General features: G+C 32.0%; 1 protein-coding gene across 1 annotated transcript in view; it reads right to left on the bottom strand.

Moving 5' to 3' along the window:
• The window catches only part of LOC113554494, a 51463-nt gene that overhangs the window by 1369 nt on the left and 26179 nt on the right, over positions 1-23915 (bottom strand). Inside the window, exons 2-4 of the mRNA XM_026958374.1 lie at positions 888-2819; positions 592-773; positions 65-193 (exon numbers count right to left, since the gene is read on the bottom strand). Of these exons, the coding sequence (XP_026814175.1) occupies positions 65-193; positions 592-773; positions 888-2819 (2243 nt within the window). The remainder of the gene's footprint in view (positions 1-64; positions 194-591; positions 774-887; positions 2820-23915) is intronic.

The following is a 23915-nucleotide window of genomic DNA, read 5'->3' as shown; positions in this document are numbered from 1 at the left end:
GTATAAACAATTGCTTTATACAAAACAGTTATAACATTATTCTTAGTATATTTTGGAGTCATACCTTTGTATGCCTTTGTTCGTAAATCTGGTTAGTGTCGCGGACATTTCGAGACATACCAAAATCGGCTATTTTGCATAATTTATTATGGTCAACCAATACATTTCTCGCGGCCAAGTCCCTGTGTACTATCTATTATAACAATATCATCAATTAATAATCTTATTGAATATAAGTAAGCTGAATCAACGGTTTGTAACAAAAAGTAATTTATTATTTATTTGATATAATTTACGTTTTATTGAGCTCACTTTAGCTCACCAAGAGGTGTGATGATTAATTAGCTTATAACTTGTTACTGGAATTATACTTACAAATATTTTTAATCGTTTTAGTTAATCTTTAACTATTAATTACATGACATAGTCTTTTTAAAATCAAGTGTAAATTATATATTATAGATACGTTCCATAGTATATCAAATAACAAATTGATAAGGATTTACACCGATTAATAACATGTTTTGATTTTGATTCGATAGGTGTAAACATTTTAATTTTTATATAAGCGTAAAATAACACATTTCGTACTTTTTTTGAGACCAGAAAATCCATTCCTCGTGCTACGCAATAGGCAAACATGGTTAAATCTCTAGATGTGAGTGAAGCAGTGGAGTCGCTAAAATTAAAATAATGCGATCGTGTCCGTCGGTCTCTGAGGAACGCCAATAGTTTGCCGTACATAACGTACTCCATGATCAGTAAATACGGTTCTGCAACAAACACGAAACGATAATATTATTATAATATCGTGGTTTTCACTTGCAATAGCATGCAGTAAGATAAAATATACGTATTTATAAAATTATATTCTGTGTATTGTATACCTTTCTCCGTACAGCATCCCAGCAACGTGACGACGTTCGGATGCGACCCGAGATGTTGCATAATACTTAGCTCTCTGATCAGATCTTCTCTCTCTCGGGACGCTGCGTCCTCCTTGACCATTTTCACGGCAACAAGCCTGGTTAGGCCCTCGTGTCCACTAATGTCGTCCGCCTCGGCCTTCCACACTTGGCCAAAATTGCCTTGGCCCAATATGGTCTGGAGCCGCAGCTTTTCCCGGGGGAACTCCCAGTGGCTGTTGCCCGTGGGCACCGGGACGACGGGCGCCTTTTCGGCGTCCCACACGATGTGCTGTGGCACCCTGGGAAGTTTGGTGGTGATTGGTGATGAAGTGATCGTATTGAAGTCCAGCGGGCTGCGATTGTATTCGGACGAATATTCCGAACTATCGAACACCTTCTTCTTTTTTCGCCGCATAGCCAGCTTGAACGCGAATATGATCACCAACACCAACGGTACGATGGCTAAAAACGTTAAAAAGTAAACGGAAGTGGCCAGACCGTCCGGGTATACCACGCCAACGTCGTGTTCGGTTGACGGTCTGGTGATGTTGCTGCGCTGTAGCAGCGGCCTCCTCTGGCGGGCTTCGATGGCAGTGTCCACCGCAATGGTGGAGGCGATCGTGGCGGCGACATCGGTGGCAATATCGTCGACAGGTGCTTCCGACGTACCATTGTTCAGGTAGATGAAATCTTGCAAGTCGGTGGGTGGCGGCTGAGAGGTGTCGGTGGAAGACCGGTCGCCGGTAGTGGACGCGTCCGACGTTTCTGTTGTGCCGACGACTGGGTGATCCGGGGACGACAGACCGGAAGCTGTCGTAACTGTGGGAGTGGTGGCTGTTGTTAATACGGTAGTGGTGGAGGCAGTGGTGGATGATATGGACGCGATTCCAGCCAAAGTCGAACCGTTCAACCGTCTCTGGTTGACTTTGGTGATTTCCAAGTATTCGGGCAGCGAAATGTTTCGGTACCGGTTTCGGAGGTATTTCGGGTACGCCGACACGGCGATCGCAGGTTCCGAACTCGTCGTAGTCGGCCCGAAATTGTACGCGCCGGTCGCGTCGCTACCACTGTTGGTTTCCGGGCGGTGATTCTCGATGGGATGTTGATCGGGCTCGACGGTAGAGTCGTTTCTTTTCTGCGGGCTACCCTTCACCGACACGGACGTGACAACGGTCGACATTATCCTCGTGGTCCTGACGTCCGATTCCGGCAAGCACCGCACGTCTCTTCGAGCTCGCGATTTGTTGTTCCGTCTGGTGAATCTAGGGTACAAGCACTCCGCTGCCCCCGCAGCCGAGTTCTCTGTGGGTCGCCTGGTCGTTGTCGCAGTACTATGGTTGCGGTTATGTGGAGGTGGTGGTAGCGCTCTGGTTCGGGGCGTGGCGTCCAGCACCTGCTGGACGACCACCGGCAACCTGAGCGACGTCCTAGTCTCTGAGTCAGACGGCGTGCCGAGTCCATCTACGGTGGATTGTGGGGACGACGGCTGCGGTGGGTATCTGATCTTTTTGCCGAAATCGTAGTACGGGTCTTCTTGCAGGGACGTCACAGCCGCTGTTCGAAGTGCCCTAGCTGTGCTCGACGACGGTACTAACAACCTCCTACGGGTCTTGATCCGGTCCGGTCTCTTGGACGTGGCGTTTCGCACTTCCGATCCTTGGGCCTCGGGTTCATCCCACGTCCGTTTGTGTTTGATCTTCTTCTTAACCCGGGGCATCGACGTCTCATCAGTGTCCGGCAGCGTGTCCAGCGAAACCAGTCCGGATCCTCCTCGGTGAAGTGGTGGCATCGGTGTTCTCCTGAGAGTGCCGACCACCGGCCTAGAGGTTGCGTTGCGCTGCCGTCGATAGTCGGTCGTAGTTCGTCCATCGTCAGCCGGCATGCTGGTAGGAATCACCACCATCAAATCATCTGAAAAACCAATTAAATATTTGAAAAAACAGTTTTGTATCCGCTATAGTATAATATTGTATTAAATTATAATTGTTGCTGTATTTATCTATAGAGCGCAGTCCTTTATATAGATTATCGATTGGTTATGATATTCGCCATGAATCATCACATAACTGTTACGATCTACTGATAAACATAATAATTTAGATATTATAAAGTGTTTCTTTTATTCGTTAATTTAAATACTGGAGTGAATGTAAAATACAGTTTTGTTGGAAAATCGAAAATACGAGTATTTCCATAGTAGTAGGTGTTTTAGTAATATAATGAAGACATCAAAACACATTTTAAAACTAATATAGCTATTCAAAATAAAATTTCTGAATCATTTAAAATAAATTACTCGTTAAACGCGATGATACTAATATATACATTATAATATTTGCATGTGCCCCTATTCTCTAGTTTTCTATATACTTACATCTCACGTATTTTATAATAATGTGTGTGACAAAAATAACTCTAGCATTTAAACATAAAAATAATTAAACATCTGTACGCGTGAGAAAAAAATTCTAATGGTTTGTAAATCATTAAATTAGTTAGACTATAGTAAGTAGCAGGCATAGGTGACGGCCGGAGTGCTGTGTTTTGTATGGCCCTGAACAACATTTCTAGTTATGGTCGTTTTCGATGCCATCGTTTCAATCAATCAATATACTTTTATTTTTTATGTGTTTGGTCTATAAAAATAAATTTAAAATACGCAAACGCGGGAATCATTAAACCTGATACAAGCCACGTCACAAGCCCTATTCAAATGTCTCATCATCTATACGAGCTTCCGTAGCCGTCACTGCTAGTAATCATGTTGAAAAGCAATTAACCGAGGAACTTCAACAATTTGAACAATTTTAATGTACATAAGGCGAATGCATAACGTATAGGTCAAATAAAACCGTATTAGTTGGTCAACTGTGATGATAACAGGTCTGTGACGCTTTGCGTAAATCGAGACTGGGTGCGACCGGTTTATGCCTCATATAACACTTTCTCCCGCGATCTGTTTTTTCTTATTATTATACATACGGATATAGAAAGTATACAAAACTTTACATCCATCGGTTCTTTATAAATAATGTATGACTGGTTGTAATCTTCTTTTCAGGTCAAAATAGTGAATACACGAACAAAAAAAACCGGAATTTTATGACAAGGAAACTTTATATACGTATAATGCGTATAAATATATATACTTAAATCGGAGTAACGCCACGAAGACGCCAAATGCTGTCAACTGTCAAGAATCGAATATTTTAACGACTTGGTATGTGTGAGTAAATTTCAATTTTAACGATTTCCTTCTTGTCATTTTTATTTTAATTGCTTGTCCTGTGAGTTGTGAGTACACCGAACAACTACTACCACATAATATATACCGCGAATATACAATCAGTTTCATAATGTCGTGCGTTGCGTTGCATATAGTATTAAACTGTCTATATAGGTGAATTATTGGAATTGGATAAATATTGCGACAAAAAACAATTGTCATCTGGATTTAGATGTCAATGGTTTCGCACAATTGTTGTTATTGCACGTTTTAATGCACTCAAATCCAATTGCATAATTTCAAATTATATTTGTTTTTATTTTTTTTAATCGTCAAATAACCGGATATCGATAATAGTTTACAAGTTGGGTGCACATGAGTAACAATAGGTTTAACTTCATTTCTTCAGTTTTTTTTTCTTTCCATAAAAATCATGCAAGATAAAAACGCGTTTAATGATTTGCGCATTTATACTATAGACGGCACGGAGATACCTAATTTATAAAGAATGACATGCGAAATAAACGTTACACAAAGTTGTAATATGTTCATCATGCATGCTATAATTTTAAAACACATATTAAGTTTTATACAATACATTAAAATTTATTCAAAAATTGTGCAAGAATGAATTGTATCTTTTTTGCTACAATTTGAAAGTAAACATTAGAGTTGTGTAAATATCAACTCCAAAAAGGGATCCAGGACGTTATAACAAACAGAAATAGAATACTTAGAAAGTTTTTTGTATAGTAATAAATTAGTGAACGCTATCATAGTAACTACACATATAATATATTATATATCATAAAGACGTCATGCAAAATTAATGAACATACAAAATATACAATACATAAATATTTACTATATACATATAATCATTGAGTAAGACAGAAACAAGACGGCGTCAATAGCTCTATATTACTGTTTATCTGCACTCTATTATGTAATAAAATTATAAACCTAATATATAATATATAAATCATTACTTATATAAGAACCGTAAGGCTAATTTAAGTTGTATTACTGTACATAAATAAGTTGTGTCGAATAATATTTTATATAAGAGAATATTCATTAAATCTAAATTTTTTTTTAAACAACGTTTACCAAGTTCCATAAAATCCAGTTTATACGTTTTAAGAGCTGTTTTTTTTTTTTTTTTTTGTTATAATACTATACAAAAGTATGTTAAAATGTTAAATTGCCTTTTTTTATGTTTAAATTCGTAATAATAATATTTGATTTAAAGCGGAATAACACATTGCAATCAGGCATTTATTGAACTAAATTCAAAATAAGTATTTAATTGATTTTGAAGTGTATGACTAAACATAAATTAGTTTATACTTTCAACATTGTCTATTTACTTTGCTTAAATTATTTTTTAATATGACATTTTGGTAGGTATAGATTGATCGATTTGAAACGCTCTAGATTAATGTCCTTGAATACACCTAATCGAAAAATACATAACATTATAATATAGTCATATATAAATAATAAATAATTAATAAATTCATTTACATAAAAACATATATTTGATGACAAAAAAATGTATATAAGTCGTGACTCCCAATAACATTAATATAAATAAATTTCATTAAGCTATATTCTAACAAGAAATCAGCACATCATTGTATTGCTCGCTCCGCTTTGATTCTACATAAAACTGAATACGAACAGGTTACAGAACTGGACATTGGGTACTCGTTTCGCTTCGCTCAACTCGGTGAAGGTTGTTAATTTAAATTTTAAAGCCGCTAAAAGTAATTATAACATTCATACAAAAAAATTTCAAGAAGATTTCGATTAATTTTATAATGTTCATGGTTTAATCTTAAAGGTTGTTTACATTTTTATTTTCAGACAATATCAAAAACCACACAATATTACAAAAACTATAATTCCTATTTAAATTTCAAAAATTTTAAGTAGAGAAACTTTTTAATCAAAGTTATCAAAAAAAAGTGTTTTCAGAATATTATAAAACAAAATATCTGTATCACTCAAATCAGAATTATAAAATTATAACGATTATATTTATAGGTAGAAAGTACTATATAGAAGACACTATAAGTAGCAGTAATATAATAATAATTCCCAAACATTTGGGAACGTATTTTCCATACTAATTTCTAATGAATCATAATTCACAGTTGATATATTTTTAATGTCTTCGTTATTTAATGTTAACTTTATAGAATACATCGTTTAAATTCCAATCTTTTTGTTTAGTCTGATAAAAATATACCATTTGTATAGTACATACAACACACTTTTTAGTTGTCACACGCGACTGTCATTTGTCGACGATTTTGCAATTCATTTTCTCTTATCGGTTCTTACGATAGTAATCGCCATTGAATAATAATTCGTCTGGTGAATTTGAGTTCCACCGTCACTGTATTGTATAGTCTCCGTTAACAATCAATTTGTCCGATCGATACGACTGTTGTGCTAAGTATACTGATATATATATATACACCTAGTCTGTTATGGAGCTACGCCGACCTTGTTTTACGAATAATTTAATTCGATCGATCGAAAAACCACCGTACGGTGGACGTTGACGACTCGATACATAATTCTATTAATATTTCTCAATCACTAGATTATTGATCCAATTTGTTTTCTCCTTTTTGTTTTTCTTAAATCTAGGGTGTATACGTACATACGCAAGCCAGCAATTGATGAATGATGGCATATTTTAGAAATTATTATGTCGCTGTAACGTTAATATTTTCTATATCTATGTATAAAAGGTAAAATATATAGGCACCATAATATGTTTAAAGTGGTAACTAATAATAATAACAACTATATTAATAAACACATAACATTTACAATTATTTACCATAATTATATAATATAAACTAACGAGAGATTATTTCTTATTGCGGATATTATACGTTATTCAATACAATCGCGTTTCGGTAAACAGTTCAACCACAGTAGGTAGTATACATATATCGTATTAAACGGTCTACCTATAAAATAACAATAATAATAATAATATATGCACCAACTATCAGTGTATTTATTTGTATGATATCTGTGAGCGGAATCAAATAATTATCGTCGGTACTTCAAGGTAGAACAGTATTATAAATATAATGTCATACATATAAAGAAGAAGTATATACCTAATGCCTATAAATTATATTATTCTAAAATACCGACAACCACAGTCGAGTTGTCGAAAAATATTAACATGTTGAACATTTTTGTTTTTTTTTCTTCATTTATATCAATTAAATTATCATTTACGTACATAGATATATGATAATATTTACAGTTATTAGAATACTCATAAGCTTCGCTTTGGACGATAAAAGTTAATCATAAATATTTTTATAATATAGATAGTATTTTAAACCCAACTATAGTTTTATTTTTATTTTACAAATATGTAGGTACTATAAATGTTTAAAAACGAGTAGAAGTAACACCTAAACACAGTCTATAGTTTATATCCAACAACTCATAATATGCAAATAATATATAATAGAAACAATGTAACATACTGTTATACTAACATGGGTGGTATTCGGTTAAGACGTATAACTATTAAAACGCACAAAAAATAAACAAACATTTTAAGGTGATAATAATAATAGTTCTATATACTATATACAGCACAAATATTCTTTACACTTCCGTTGAACATAAAATATTTACACTAACATCGTTGACTGTTTATAAATAATGTATACAACCATAATAATGACTGCCGCTAATATTAAAGCACATGCGTGTAAGCACCATATAGTTAACAAGTAATATGTGTTTAATTGTTTAATGTATAGTACACCTCCAAATTACGAGTGCACGACAATTATTAAAAAAAACACTCGTCCGATAAAAAGTTTATTGGTAGGTTTTTATAACAAAGAAGAAACCTAGGAAAAAGAATAACACTAATAAAACAAAACGGGATACATTCGTTTCACGTCCGAGTCTGCCGCACGTGTTTGTTTTTAAACGAGTCGTAGGAAAAATAGGTACAGGGTGTAACGAAATAAAGTTTCAAAAAGATTTACTGTTGAAACTATAAATCTGAAAACATTTTTGATTAATCTGTACTTTTATCTCTCCTGATCGCTGTCTAAAGTTATTCCTCTACGAATAACTGTTTCAATATTCAACTGATAATCCAGTTCATCCTAAATTTTCTTCAACGTAATATACCAGGGTGACAATAATTGGAAATGCAGCAATGATCTTTGTTTTTAACTCTAGCCTTTTAAATATACCAGAAAATATAAGTCACACCAAGTGACGTCAGGTGAGGATGAGGCCAGTGTTGTAACAAAAAATCATTATGTATGAAAGGCATTCTCATGACGCCACAGTACCGGTTGATAATTAAACCGTATCGTGCGTCTGCAGCGGTTAGTTCAGGCGTTTCGACGACGATCGGATTTTACGTGTCGAAACCGACGTCCGTTTAGGTTCGAGTATCACTATTAGGTTTTAACTATTAAGTAACGAAATGGCATTTCACGCGAGTGTGGGAAAAGTCAACGGTGGTAATTTAAACATTTAGTGCAGTTAGAAAAAGTCGATGGCTGCAGCATTTATAACTGTCATCCCCGATTATGGATATACTACCTACCTCTTAACCACGTTAGAGGGGGTTTGAGGTAAACTAGAATATTGGTTGGATATAGTGAGGGTTACTAGCGTAATGGGTACCTACAGCGAACACACACGGCTCGAGGCGATGTGTGGAGAACAATATCGGTAAAAGTTAACATCATCGTGATGGTCGGATTTAAAGTTATGGCCATACATTTCAATAAAACTCTTTAAAAACTTCGATAAATACACGCGCAATTTGTTACATCCTGTATGTGATAGATGCGGAGAAAAAACCGCTCTCCGTAGAACTCGGCTTGGCCGCGTCCGAAAACACGCCACATCACTCTCTCTCTCGTTCGCTGGTACGGCGCACGCATAACGACGCGTATTATATCAGATACACTTGTACACTGCAACCGCGGCGTGTATGAATAATGTGGCAGTAGGTAGAGAGGTAGTCGTCCTCGCCGCCGCCGCGCGTATCCATAATATAATATAATAATATATAATACCCACTACGGCGCGGTATATCGAAACGGCCCCGTCCCGGCTGAGGATTACGACACGCGGCCCGGTGAAATAGCCGGTTAATCGATTTAGTGATACAGCCGCCGCCGCTCGCCGAAGTGCGTATTATTATATCGGCAGCGGCACACAGGTGAACGACCATCGTGTAGTAGTAGTAGTCGTCGTCGTCGTCGTCGTCGTCGTGATGACCGGCGACTGTTGGCAGGAGAAAGGTCTCTGGTTTGTCAACTAATATAATAATATCACGTCTATACGTGTGCACGCGTGCGTGTGGGGGGAAACGGGTAAATGCGGAGAAAATCTTTTTTATTTACGTCGATTCTCACGCGGGACTTTTTTTGTTTCTCGCAAAAATTTATAACTAATTCAGTTATTATTTTCGGAGAAATTAAACTCGTAGGTATACGCGTATATGTCTTGTTATTGTTTTCTAATTGCTAGAATTCGGTTCCCGGGCAAAACGTGCAGAACCACGTTGGCTTACGACCGACCGCGTATATTATTATCGTTCGTATATCGTCATTACAATACATATTATTATTATATGTATCGCACTGAAATCATCGCCGTGATAATATTATGATACTTACGTCTTGTACAAGTTTTATTTTTCTAGGTAAATAAATACGTCTTATTAGTTATTACAAAACATTCTAGGAACGCATCCACTTTGGTTGCTATATTATGCGTCGCAATGCTCAAAAAACCTTGAATTTTAATTCCAGACTAATGATGTTGTTCGTTTAATACATCTGCAGCTATCACTCTATCACTCACGACTATTTAAAATAATTTGATTTTACACTCTAAAATGCTACTAGGCATTTATGCACTTTGTCTGAAATGTATTATTGTGGAACACGGGTAACTGTGTTAGATGTCGAAAAGCAATATTACTTTGTCAGACATTAAATTCGAGTATAATTATAATAGTTATACAGGCATTATAACAATATTAAAACGGCAATTTCAGTAACGATGCCCACACACAACAACACACTGTACACGCCATCATACAGCGAAAGTCTCAACACCGAAATAATATATTGTATTTGATGGTGACTACCGGAAATATAATCAGCAGAAGAGAATGACTGCATAGAATTAATTGTCGGTGTAAACTCGCACATTAGCGTCGTAATAACGGTGAGACATTACGTAAATTCAAAATATAACGGACGACTGCGTGAAATACACGATCCGTTATTGCTGTACAAGTACCTAAGAAAAAAATTAAAATTATTAAGTCTTGTGTACCTGCAGCAGCTACGGTAGATCATGCGCAACACTGCGATTTATTAGATTAGCGTCGGGTTGTTGTCTCAGGCTAGGTATATATGGCATCGATGTACGCGTGATTGTCGTCTGATTCTATAGTGTGCGTGTACGATACAATAACAACAATAAACCGATGTATAGGTATAATATGAACAACATAAGAATTATCTATGCACAGAAGGTATACAGCAGATGCATATTATGTATATTGTACACAACAATCACATATATTATATACCTACATCACATTATTGTCTACCCGACAATAGATCGATTGATTAATATTTGGTTTCACGCGCTTCAATAATATATTGTAGGTGTGATGTAAGTATTGTTAGCTGTTACCGTATTATCGAGTAATAGGTAATGGGTTCCTATACCTCGACATTGTATCATAATTTATGTATCCAATCAATGAACAATGCATCACATCTACATGAATATAAATAATAATACAAACACATGATGACTGTAACCAGCAAACGATATTATAATATTATACCTACCTAACTTATTATTTAAATGATAATTAACGATGATCAAAACAAATATATAGGTGCGCGTACAGGACATGATGTACACGGTTTATCTACCGTATTATAACATATGGCTCGACCTGCGGATAAACAAATTTCTTCTAGCTTATTATAATTAAAGTTGAATAAAATTGAATAAAATATATTTTATCTACATTGTGATAAGTCGTTAGAACAATATAATGTATAAAGATACTAACACTGTTTATATATATGTGATATTGGTACACGGCTAGTTGTTCATATTTGGTAATATTATACGTACTATAAGAATAATAAGTTAGGTACGAATTTACTATATGATTTTTCCTGTGCTATACACTATACAGTCTATACATAACATAAATCAGCCATCATCGAGTACGTTGACTTTATATTATATTGCAACGGCACCTTTAAACTGCGGGAAACACGATTACGGAGTAAGCTGCAAATTGGTCAATCATACTAATCATAGAATATAAAAAAAAAATTCGATTTTGCGTTTGTGCAACTCTGTGCTAAAATTGGATATAATAATATATTTGCATAAATAGTATATACATATTATATACTACCATATGTACGCACCAGCTATTACATACATATACATGCATAATGTAGGTATACAAAGTATAAATTGTATAATTTTATGTTAGATTCGGCAAATTATCGAGCCAACAATTTTTTTTCCCGTGAACGTGACTTACAACGATAAAAGGAAAACCTCTACTAATGATTGAAACACTAAATTAAAACCACAAAAATTGTTGAAACTCCTTCATAATACCATTACCCAATTATCAGTATAGTCACGCGCAAGGGTAATCAATAATAATTTTATCATTAATATTGCCAACAAGTAAAAACCAACAAGCAACAATAACATATACTAACATATTATACATTCATTTGTATACTTCCTTGGTTATACCTGACTGTTTTATAACATAACTAATCATGTAATAATAAATTAATATTTAATCGTTTTATGTCATTACTATGATTCGAAATTTCAATATTTTAGTTGTGAATGAATACGTTATTTTATAACCGGTTATAAAGTATATTATAACTAGTTTAAATATGTAATAACTAATAAGTAGTAAACACTCTAAACATATCATAAACTAAGCTAATTAAAGTAAAAGTAATAGTATGATGCATAGCACTCGTAATATGTATTCATCATATAACGAAACTTTGATAAAAAAAAAAATTAAATTAAAATAAATACTACCTACTTATATTAAAATCAAATCATTATAAAATTAATAAAATACCAATTTAAAAATAAATAGCATGCATGGTAAAAGACGTACCGATGAATTTGACAGACTCAACGAGAAACAAGTGTCTATATAGGTACATTGACGCAATACTAATAATAATAAGAGTAATAAATGTAATAAAAATTGAAATATCGATGAAGAGATTACGGCACTCTGTGGTATAATCGGTTGAATAATAATATTCCATAAAAGAGGGGGAGTAATAACCGAAACCGTGTCGATGGACTGACGTAGAAAATAACAAAATCGTCCTTTACAATAATGCAATGCCAATAATATTATATAGACATGATAATATGATACATATAATATGTATAGTGTATACTCGTATAATAATAGAGAATATTATATTAACCTGTACCGACTGTACCTATGTGATACTTAGATCTGTTCAGAAGGGAAGAGGAGATTACTGGGTCAAAATTGACCACAGACTCCCGATTACCAATTAATCAAGGGGTCTTATACGCTTCAATTCGATTAAAGCCTGCAAAGACAGTTTTCCTTATCTAATCAAAAATCCTCAACCCGTCACAATTTTAACATTCGTACGGTGTGCATAAATTTAATAAATATATAAAAATAACACTACATTGTTAATATAATATTTTATGTTTATATGAGATATTATAAATAGAGCATTATGAATTGCAAAGACAAAAGATTTCACAAGTAAAAATATCTAAGATTTCTAATATTCTCTCTATATAATATATATAATGCTGAAGTTTTTAGGTAATTTTAGTTATTCAAAGCTGATGTTAAACAACTAAAATATTACTGGGGTAATCTGTTTAGTAAAGCCAAAATAAACTCTACAAACCACCGAGTTTTAAAAAAACTAATAGAATTCAAAAATTAACAAAAAATCATGATGATTCATTAGTAATCATTAGGTATTTATACACAAAAAAATTCCTTTTTTTTTTTTTACTTAATTTGACAAAAAAAAAGACTTATTACCCGAGTAAGGATACTAATTATAAGAGCTACCAAGTACCGGAAGCACGTTTTTGTAAAAAGTGAATAAACAGATTTGAAATCCTGAAATAAAATAATAAGGGCCCGCTTGCATGATTCTGCAGGCTGCAGCTTCGGGCCACTAAATATTTCTAGACAGGCCTGCGTATACCTATATTATTACGTACCCAACCAATTATCATTCTCTACGTGCGTGATATGTGTAAACTATGTACCTATATAGTAGATAATATATGTAGGTATACTCATCATCGTCATTATCCAACACGACGCGGACGCGGAAACCTTTGACATTCTATGGTCGCGTGTATACGCGCATATGCGTTGCCATAGGTATGTCCGTTTGAGGTTAGAAAGCAAAACTACAATAATATATTATGTTATAATATTATAATATACTCTTTGCACTACAGTGCTATGTATACTCGCGGTATAATACACATAATTGTGCAGCTTACGTCCATTGTGTACCAATACATATTATTATTTTATACTCGATAGTGTTGGTGTGGTAGTGAGGGGGGTTTGTGCAATCGGCACAGGATGTACACGAATGACGCAATGAGTAACCGTGACAGGTCGCGAATTCGCCGGATTGATAAACATCGAAAACTCCGGTTGCGCGCCGGCGGCAAATAATCCGCCGTGAAGATGTTACTTGTGACTGACCGCGGGGGCAGGCAGTAAGCCCGTGGGTGTTGTTTGGAAATCGTTCCGTTTCGACAAGTGACCGGTTTTTTCGGGTATCATCGGTGAGACCGGCTGGTGGTTATTATATTATATGCCTATATAGTTAATATTATTCTAATCATTTATACTTATACCATACCATGCCTACCTACGTAGAAATATTATAATTTATATTATATTATAATATTGTATTACTGCACACTGCAGCTTAAGTATACGTCATGAGTATTATACAGATATACTCATTTTTACAATAATTTCGCTTCTTATAAATCCCGAAATACCTATTGTTTTTTATGCCAGTCATCGCTCAATAGTAGTTTTTTGTTTACAAAAATAATGTACTAATATTTACATTAATTGCTATAATAATTACACGTCAAGAGGATAACGAAAAGATGCATGGTTTATGAATAACATACCATGAATATTCATATTTAATATATTATATATTATTATATTATAATGTATATTTACGTAAACTTACTTATATTTAAGAAATTATAAGATATTTTGTTACATATTATGTATTAATAATTATAATTTTCTTTTATTAAAGTAATTTCATTTGACGAAAGAAAACATCCTCGGGCCTTGGCCCTCTCTTATTCCATTTACATGCAAGAACAATAAAATGTGCGCTTACGTATAATATAATTTTTATGACAATAATAATATATATAATTCTAATTAATATAACTCTTTTATATTTTTAATTTCTATTGTTAACAAATAATAGATATAAGATAACTTTGTATGTTTTACATAGGTAGCGTTATCAAAGGGTGATTACTTCCGTCAAACGATTCATAAACATAAATTATTACTCTTACAGTAAAATTTGCTTATGATGGTTTCCACAAGTATAAATTATTAATACCTATGGAGTAGAAATAAGATAAAACAATATTTATTACATGTAATATTTTCTAATTTGAAATAAAAAAATCTAAGGACGTTTAAGAAACAGGTGGTTGGATATGGTTGAGAAGGATTAGGAAAGAGTATAAAAGTGAGCAACCGAAGATATATAATTTGAGATCGGGAAAAATGCCAAGTGTGGTGGTAAAAACTCTCACAGTTATAAAAGCTAGAAAAAGAAGAATAAGAATATGAAATTTAATTTGTACATTGTAAATTCACGTAATTGAGAACACATTCCTATTTCATGTATAACATAAACATAAAATAAATAAATAATTATATTTATTATTATAATATTATGTGGCTGAATAGCGGGAGACTTCAACGCCCGCTCTTAATTTTGATTTGTCGCTATTTATTCTGACCCCCTGTGTTTTTAAAAACAACGTAGTACCTATGAATAATCGACGAAGAATACCCGAGAGACAATAAATCTATCGTAAGATGATATTTACTTGTATTTTTTTATTTTTGGCACCTTCAAATCTGGTGGCTCTTGGTGCGGCGCGCGGCGTACGATTTTATGTAAACTGTATTATATATATTATTATGTCTACTGTACCTACTTATCGAGTCTATTCGCTGTAAACGGAAATGTTAATGGTTCGTTACACTTCAATTAAATAAAACTAATTAACCTATTATCTACACCGTTTATGTGTATACTATTTAATATTTTTAATCATAAATATTCTAAGCGTGGTTAAAAATAGAAAAAAAGATGTCAACGTACCTATCTATTATGTACTCAGTATACTTCATTGGTTACGCATATACGATAACTTGTTTATACTTTTATATAATATAATATAGTTTTATCATTTGCATATATTTATGGTATCGATCTATAAATGAGATTTAAATTTATATGTTTTTTCAATATTTTTGAACTTATTTATGTCTGGTTTTATATACAATTTTTGAAAATATGTCAACCACAAAAAATATTCTAAAGTACTTATAATACGTTTTAAAAACTAAAATTTATTGCAACACGATTTGTTTGAACTTTGGAATACCTAGGTACTACGTAATCATTGCAGAATTCCCAATCCGAAAAATATTTATATTATGGTTTTGTATTCTTTATATATTAGAACATTTTATTTTAGTATTAAAATTCACTACGACTACCTATATATTATATTTAAAAGAATAAAACAAAAAATTGTATAGTTCCTATACCTTGTATAATTTTGCAAGGCTTATATCTATTTCATCGTTTTAAATGTCGCGATCAGCAAAATAGTAAATAGTATATATGGCGCAAGTATATATGTGACTCCTATATAAGTAGGTATATAAATATAATAATATAATGATTATAATGCATAATATGCTATAAGGTTAAACACAATATAATGTAATATATATATAGGTACCTATTATATTGATATTTATATATCTACTATTATATACACGACGTAGGTGCAACAAAGTGTTTTCGGATCGACAAAGGAACATAATGATATGGTATGTATAATACTATAGGTATAAATATGTATGCGATTGAGGGACTCTGCGTCGGACAGACGACCGCACTCGGCTGCAGCAGTCATTAAGGAATCTCATCACGGCGTCACGCCGGAGCACAGGTAAAACAATGGAGATTTCCCCCCTCGTGCGTGATACGACAGCCGACGACAACGACGTAACATTACGCGATTAGAATGCGTAATATCCGATGTTGTAGCTGCGACCGCGAAAGGGTCGTGTACTTACAGTGTAGTGTGTTTAAAGTATAGGAGTAATAATAATATTATTATTATTATGTGCGGTGTATACGGTGTACATGCGTATGTACACGTACCTACAGGGTGTTTATCACTATATTTGCATTTGTATACTTATTACCCGCTTCACCGTGATCTGTATTTGTTGCCTACGAAGGCATAAAATGCAAAAGTCCCATAAAAAAACTAACACATTACATAAAAATATAAATACTTCGGTAGAAATTTCTCAGATTTAGCCAAAATAACCCGCTCTCTACCCTCGACGAAGACAAAGCCTACTCGTATTTAAAAACTCACATCACAACACAAGCAGTGAAAGTCAAAACTGTTCAAATATTTTCAGCAACTGTGTATAAACCTATACAATTCTACGAATCAGTCAGCTCTGTATGTGTTTGAGAAACGTAAAACCAAACGTTTAATATCGTTTTCTCGTTACCGGTTTAAGGAAACAAAAACATATAGGAATAAACGCAATATAATAATGGTAATTATGACGAATGCAGCTATGATAATTGAGAACTTTCCAAAATCGTATTTTAAAATTATTAATTATTAAAATGTTATGCTGACGAGGTAGGGCACTGCAGCTAGACACCCGATATATATTACATGTATGCACACTGCATAACAGACAAAGTCCATTAGTTATAGCCTCCTCGTCCTCTTATTTCTCGTTTGTCGCCAAGCGAACGGACCGTCTTTGGATGTACATTGTATATACACATATACTTAGATAAAATATAATATACAATATATATCTATAGTAATATAATACTTACGAGTACCTATATATATATTTATTTATCTTTATATATTATATGTGATTTTGTACGCGTCCGTCGCCATGTGTGTATAGCACGAGTCTCCTGTCTCGCTGCCAGTGTCGAGTAGGTGGCCGATGAGAATGATAATTTAAGCGTTATAAAATATAACATATTATAATATTATTTCAATAACTGTATTTATTATGTATATTTCGTATATCCGTTTGGTTTTTTTTCACGTTAGGCGTACCTATTGTCGGAATCGCTGTACGATACATTATTACTATTATTATTATTGTTTATTCCTCTTCCGCTTTGCGGCTAGCCCGGCGATCCTCGCTATGTAGCGGTCGTTGAAAACGCCTATCGCGTATTTATTATAATACTTGTATTAAATTAAGCATATGCCGTAAAGGTACTTATATAACTAGTGGTGGTCAAATGGTGTCGGTCTATCGTGGATCGCTTGTTGGTCCTGAATTAATGATAGTCATAGCGTTTTTCGATTGCTTCGGCGAAGATATTTTCGTATTTTTTGTATACACAAACGTGAACACAAACATAATCGTTTCGAAATAATTTCAAAGCCTAAAAGCGATGTAGATACTATGGATACTCTGCACGTATTATAACCGAAATACCTACTTTAATATTTGAATCAGTTTCGATTTTCCGATTATCACTCAGCAATAATTGTCACTTTAAAATTGATTGCACTGGACATAATACTGCAACGCGTATCTGTCATACCAACCTATATTTTCGATAAGCAACATTATATAATTTAAAACATTAATGATTATCATATTTCATATTATTACTATTGTGTTACTATTGAGTTGATATTTAATATATAACTATAAAGAATAAATATATTATAATATTCAAACACAAAAGTCCTTGTTTAATATTTCAAACGTATGTATCATGTATGATTTAATATCAAATATCTAATACCTATAATATTATTGAAATAAAATTATGCAATTTTAAAAAAATACGGAAATATTATAATTAGACATATATTATTAATTATTATATATTTTTTTAAACTTAATTCTTTATTTAGCAATCTGTTACAAATTTTAACAATAAGCTTAATTTATATAATAACACATAGAACAAGAATAACAGAGTGAAATTGATTGATTGATGAGTGAAATCATTATATAGCTTTATATTTATTTGGTTTTCAATGCAACAGACTACCTATATCTACTTTTTTAAATCTAGGTAAGTATAATTCATTAGAAAAATATTTTTTTTGATTTTCCAAAAACAAATGATGGGCAATAGCAAAATAAACGCCACAACGTGGCACAGGAAAAAATATATGTCACTTTTTCATTAGAATACAAAAATAAAATACAGAGCTCGATAAATGAATTTTCTCAAGCAAGGAATTGCATCATTCTCTTATAGAGTTGAGCTGCAACGGTTGAGAAGATTTATAGTATTATGCATCAAACATTTGGTTTTTAATTTTCTATCTAAGTAGTCTAGGTATGTCAATTAGATGTGGATATTCTTTTGTCTAACCCATGGTATTGAACGTTACATAATTAAACGTTATATTACGTTTATACTCACGAAACTAGTCCTAGACTATAATTTTTGTTTAGTGTAATTTAAATAACTAGTTTATCATTTTTAAATGTGAAACTAATTTTTTATCGTTAAACTTTTCAAGACTACGACTGCCCTATATATTTGTTATGCCGATAACAATATAATAGCTAATATTCAAACTTAATAAACTACAAGAAGAATAATAGCCTATAGCAGTTGTTTTATTCTATTCGTCGCAGGTGTTTATCATTGAATTAATGACTCCAAATTCATTACATAGAAAGTAATTATTACTTACTTTCCATATGGTTATAAGTTATTAATTATTATACACACAAATAATATGAAACCTCTAATTGATATTAGACCTCACGTGTATCGGAAAAAAAAAACGCGTTACAAATTCCTTAGCCGAAACTATGACCCGGAAAGTTGTGGACATTGGATTTATATTATATACATATATGTGTATATGTATATGTATGAAACAAATATTGTAAAATTATGAAACATTCATCTCTATAGTAATATTTTATCAAGAAACAAATTATAAACGTAAACTACAACTTAAAAACAAACATTTTATTAAATCGTATCACTACTCACTATTATACAGTACAAATATTTCACTAATATTATTATAATATTTTCCTTATCACGAAATTATTTCGTGTTAAAAATTAAAAAATATATTTATATAACAGACTACAAACGTAGATCTAGAAACCTGAAATAAGGCTACATTTTTTTTTTTGAGCAAAAATACAATTTGATAACAATATTAACAATTGTGTAAATATTTTAAATTTGTAGATTTTAAGATATACTTATGAATTATTTATTTTATATAAATAAATGTATAATATTTCCAAGAGGGAGGTACTAATTCCCCTTAGCTCCCTGGATTCATACCTAATAATATATTATACATATTGACAAACTATGGGCCATTTGGGGGGACGTTAGCCAGCAATTTAATCTGATCCATCGGTATAGTTTAGTTATTATTATATTATCGTGTATAATTCGATAAACGACCGATAATTAGTTTTTATTTATTTATTTCTTTACAAAAAGTTATTATTTGAATGCGTGTGGGTTTGCAACGTCATTTATATACATCTGAGGTTCAGCCAAGCAGATTACATTATACGGATGAATTGATACAAATATGAAATCATGGACCGAAGAAACAGAGTGTAATCGATAAATAATATATATTGTTTTACTGTTTGTATAATATGTGTGGTTTTCGGGGTTACGGAAATGGTTTAAATAGTACCTATAATTACTTTTTATGTCTTATATTATATTCATATTTAATAAAAAACAAATTTGTTGACACAGACAAATTGTATAAAGTAAACATGTTACGGTGGATCGTGACATTTTACAGAATTGCATTTACAAGTCAAAAAATATTAAATAGTTAGATATACTATTTGGGCGTTTATATATACCTACATATAATATTTGAAATCAATGAAACATAACCGATGATATTTTGTTTTCCTTGATGTAGGTAGGTACTACAATACGATAAGACTTAGTGGATGCGCTAAAAACCATACCGGTTACCGATGACAATGTTTCAAGGCCAAAAACATCGCCATTTGTCATCAATTTAATACATATTACGTAAATACTTAGGAACATGGCCAAAATTATCTTCATTTTTCACACATTTATATATAACATTATACACGGTTATATTATATATTTGTACACTATAGGTAGATACTACGTTTACAAATATACATTTATTTTATAATTTTATATTATTATGTAGTCGTATTAAATTACTTGAAATTTTTACTTTAAACCGCATTCAATTTTATTCACATACATATTTTATTATATTACTTACATTCGATGGATAAACAACACACAATTCAATAACCAACAGTTTTTTGTTTGTGCGACATCAGTAATTTACATAAAATTACGTTCAAATAATTTGTGTATATGTAATATTCGTAATATTTCGTGATATTACGAACGGCGTTTAATGCGACTGAAAGGTATATTATAATGTCATATCATAAACAACGAATATTTGTCAGATTTTGTTATGCTGTTCAATTTTTTTTTATTTTTCACTTTTTAGTTTTTTACATGTCTATCTTTCACGCTGAGAATATAAGTTTTAAAAAGTAATTACAAAGCTTAATTCTTTTCATTTCAATATAATAAATAAATAAAAATCGGCACGTCTTCTAGAAATAGAATAGTTTCTACATTCGAACTTCTTACTTATCCTATATAATTTATGTAATACAGAACATCCCTGGGAGCGAAATCCTGATGAACAATGAAACTGTAACGTTTAAATTATTTAGATCAAATCATCCACTGTCATTCTTTTTACAACGACAAAGTGAAAAATATAATCACCAAATATCATACTTTCGATTTTCAATTAATACTATTTTAATTTATTATTTAGAAGATCGTATTTTAATACGAACGTGTAGGTAATGTTTGTGTTTCGTACTACCATTGTCGTTGGCCATGACCAATAATCAAACCAAACTATAATTCTCGCTCAATATTTAACGCCAAAACTAATTCAGAAGAACCGTGTCACGCGATTTCCCCATTGTTTAATTAATTTTGACCATAAATAATAAACACAAGTCATCGTAATGTAAATAGTTTTAACTACCTATGTAAGAATAAAGGCTCAGTGAAATCTGTTTGTAAAATATAATGCAAATTTGATGGTACACTAAAATATTTTACAGTATTTTTAACGCTTGAAAATCTCATTTTTTAATTTATCAATTTCTAATATTAATTGTTAGCTTATCCATCTGTATCGAATTATTTCACGATTTATAATAATATATACCGCGTTATTGTGTGTGTGTGTGTGTTATTCATTTTATATACCATAATAATAATATAGTGCAAAATATAAATAATTTTATACCTTTAGTAATATAATTATTCATTATTTAATGTTGTTGTATTGATATTCTCATACACGTAGGTAGTATACATGAGTAAGAAAAATCACAATTTATGAGTATCAGCTATGTATTCTATATTGACTTTTATATAATATGCAATGATATCTAAAATCAAATTCTATCAGAAGTTAAACAAACTTATTTATTAGTTGATAATAAAAATTATTGGGTGCTTTAGGTATCTGTTGACGTCACAATTACGTCTGTACGATAGTACGTTAACGAAAGTTGGGACGAACCGCAACAGATTCGACTATGCTTACAATATATATTTGGTATTGTCAGTCTATGAACCTTAAGCCACTCAGAAAATACTTACAATTTACCCACAGGAGAAATTATCTTATGTAATAATTATTGATTTGAGTAGAAGTCTTAAAGTCTAATTTATATACATACATGCACACACAATTTAATCTCATTTATTTACGTATGACGTATTAAATTGTTTATTTAAGTACTGTTAAGCGCTCTATTAGAAAGTGGTGTACCGGTGATCTATCACTCATATATAGTTATATACTAAATAATATATTATTTCATTACTTTAATTAAAATGATATGTCTCTCTATACGCACCCTAAGTGAAATGTGCCGGAAACTTGGATAATATTCCCTGCAGCGTACACGAGGTAAGCGTTATAATATTATTATAATAGTATGTAGACAAGCAACAACAACAATCACTGTATGTTTTTATAATGTCTTATATACGTGTAAACGTCAACGTCCCAAAATATGTATACATTAATAATGTTACGGTACAAATCAACGTAAACAATTCAGCAAGTTAAATACAAATTGCATTTCGTCTGTTCGACCGTATAAATAATATTGTACTGTTATAGTCATTTAGTGATCGAAATTGATACTAAATCGGATGATTGCTATGGTGCGCCATTGCCTGTGACTGTGGGCCAGTGAAAACATCTACACAGTTTTTTGACAAAACTATAAATTTACTGTATACTCAGTAAGGTCCCATTTGAGTTAAATAACAGGAATATATATTAAATTGTATGCATAATACATCAGCCATCGCAAAGTTTATACATTTACGTTAGGCCAATAAGACGAAGAAAAAAATAAGAGAACCAATATACACACTGCTACCATCATAGCTTCCTCAAATAGCAACCCTGTGTATAACTACAATATCTGCAAGCAAGTAATTTATACTTTTTTCCCCGCGCATAAACATTTATCGTAATATTATAGAAAATATTATATATTATTATAATTTATAACCATTAACCAACATTGAATATTTCCACGCGTAGGATATACAAATTAAATTCAAAAAATATATAAAATCGTTGCGTGAGACATCGGACAACATGCTTCGTATATACAAATTACATTGTTACACAGTTGAGTATATATATATTATATTTATATACATATGTACATGTGTTTTATTTTAAGCAAAATTGATATTCATAAAAAAAATGATACGCTCATTCAATACTATTATTTTTATCATTTTTATTATGCGTCACAGAAATTTTATATCAAGTACATGGCAATTAAATATACCAATATAGGTATGTAGTTTTTTCGCCAATAATCTATAAACAAATGTTAAATAGGTATAAGATGATGTTATTCATTTTAACACAAAAATGTATAACTTAACCTGGTTTAATTTGGACAATTTAAAAAAATTGAATTGTTTAAAAACTTCTTTCTTGAATTTTATTTTTATATCATATAATAGTAAGTTTTTTATTTATTACCTACTTCTAATAAATCAACATTAAACTATTATATTAATTTACCACTGAAATACTTAAAATGATACAAGAATTTTATGAACAAACAACCACGATTTGTAATTTGTGTTACAAATGGAAGTTATAATCAATATGATGCTTGTTTCCATAAAATGCTTTATGTAAACATTCTCAGCAAGGAGATGGTAGATTTTACTAAACCTATACGTTCC

Source organism: Rhopalosiphum maidis, chromosome 2 (genome assembly GCF_003676215.2).
Source record: "Rhopalosiphum maidis isolate BTI-1 chromosome 2, ASM367621v3, whole genome shotgun sequence".
Classification (NCBI taxonomy): domain Eukaryota; kingdom Metazoa; phylum Arthropoda; class Insecta; order Hemiptera; family Aphididae; genus Rhopalosiphum; species Rhopalosiphum maidis.
Note: the sequence above shows the minus strand (reverse complement) of the source record. Positions and strands in the feature narration are given on the sequence as shown.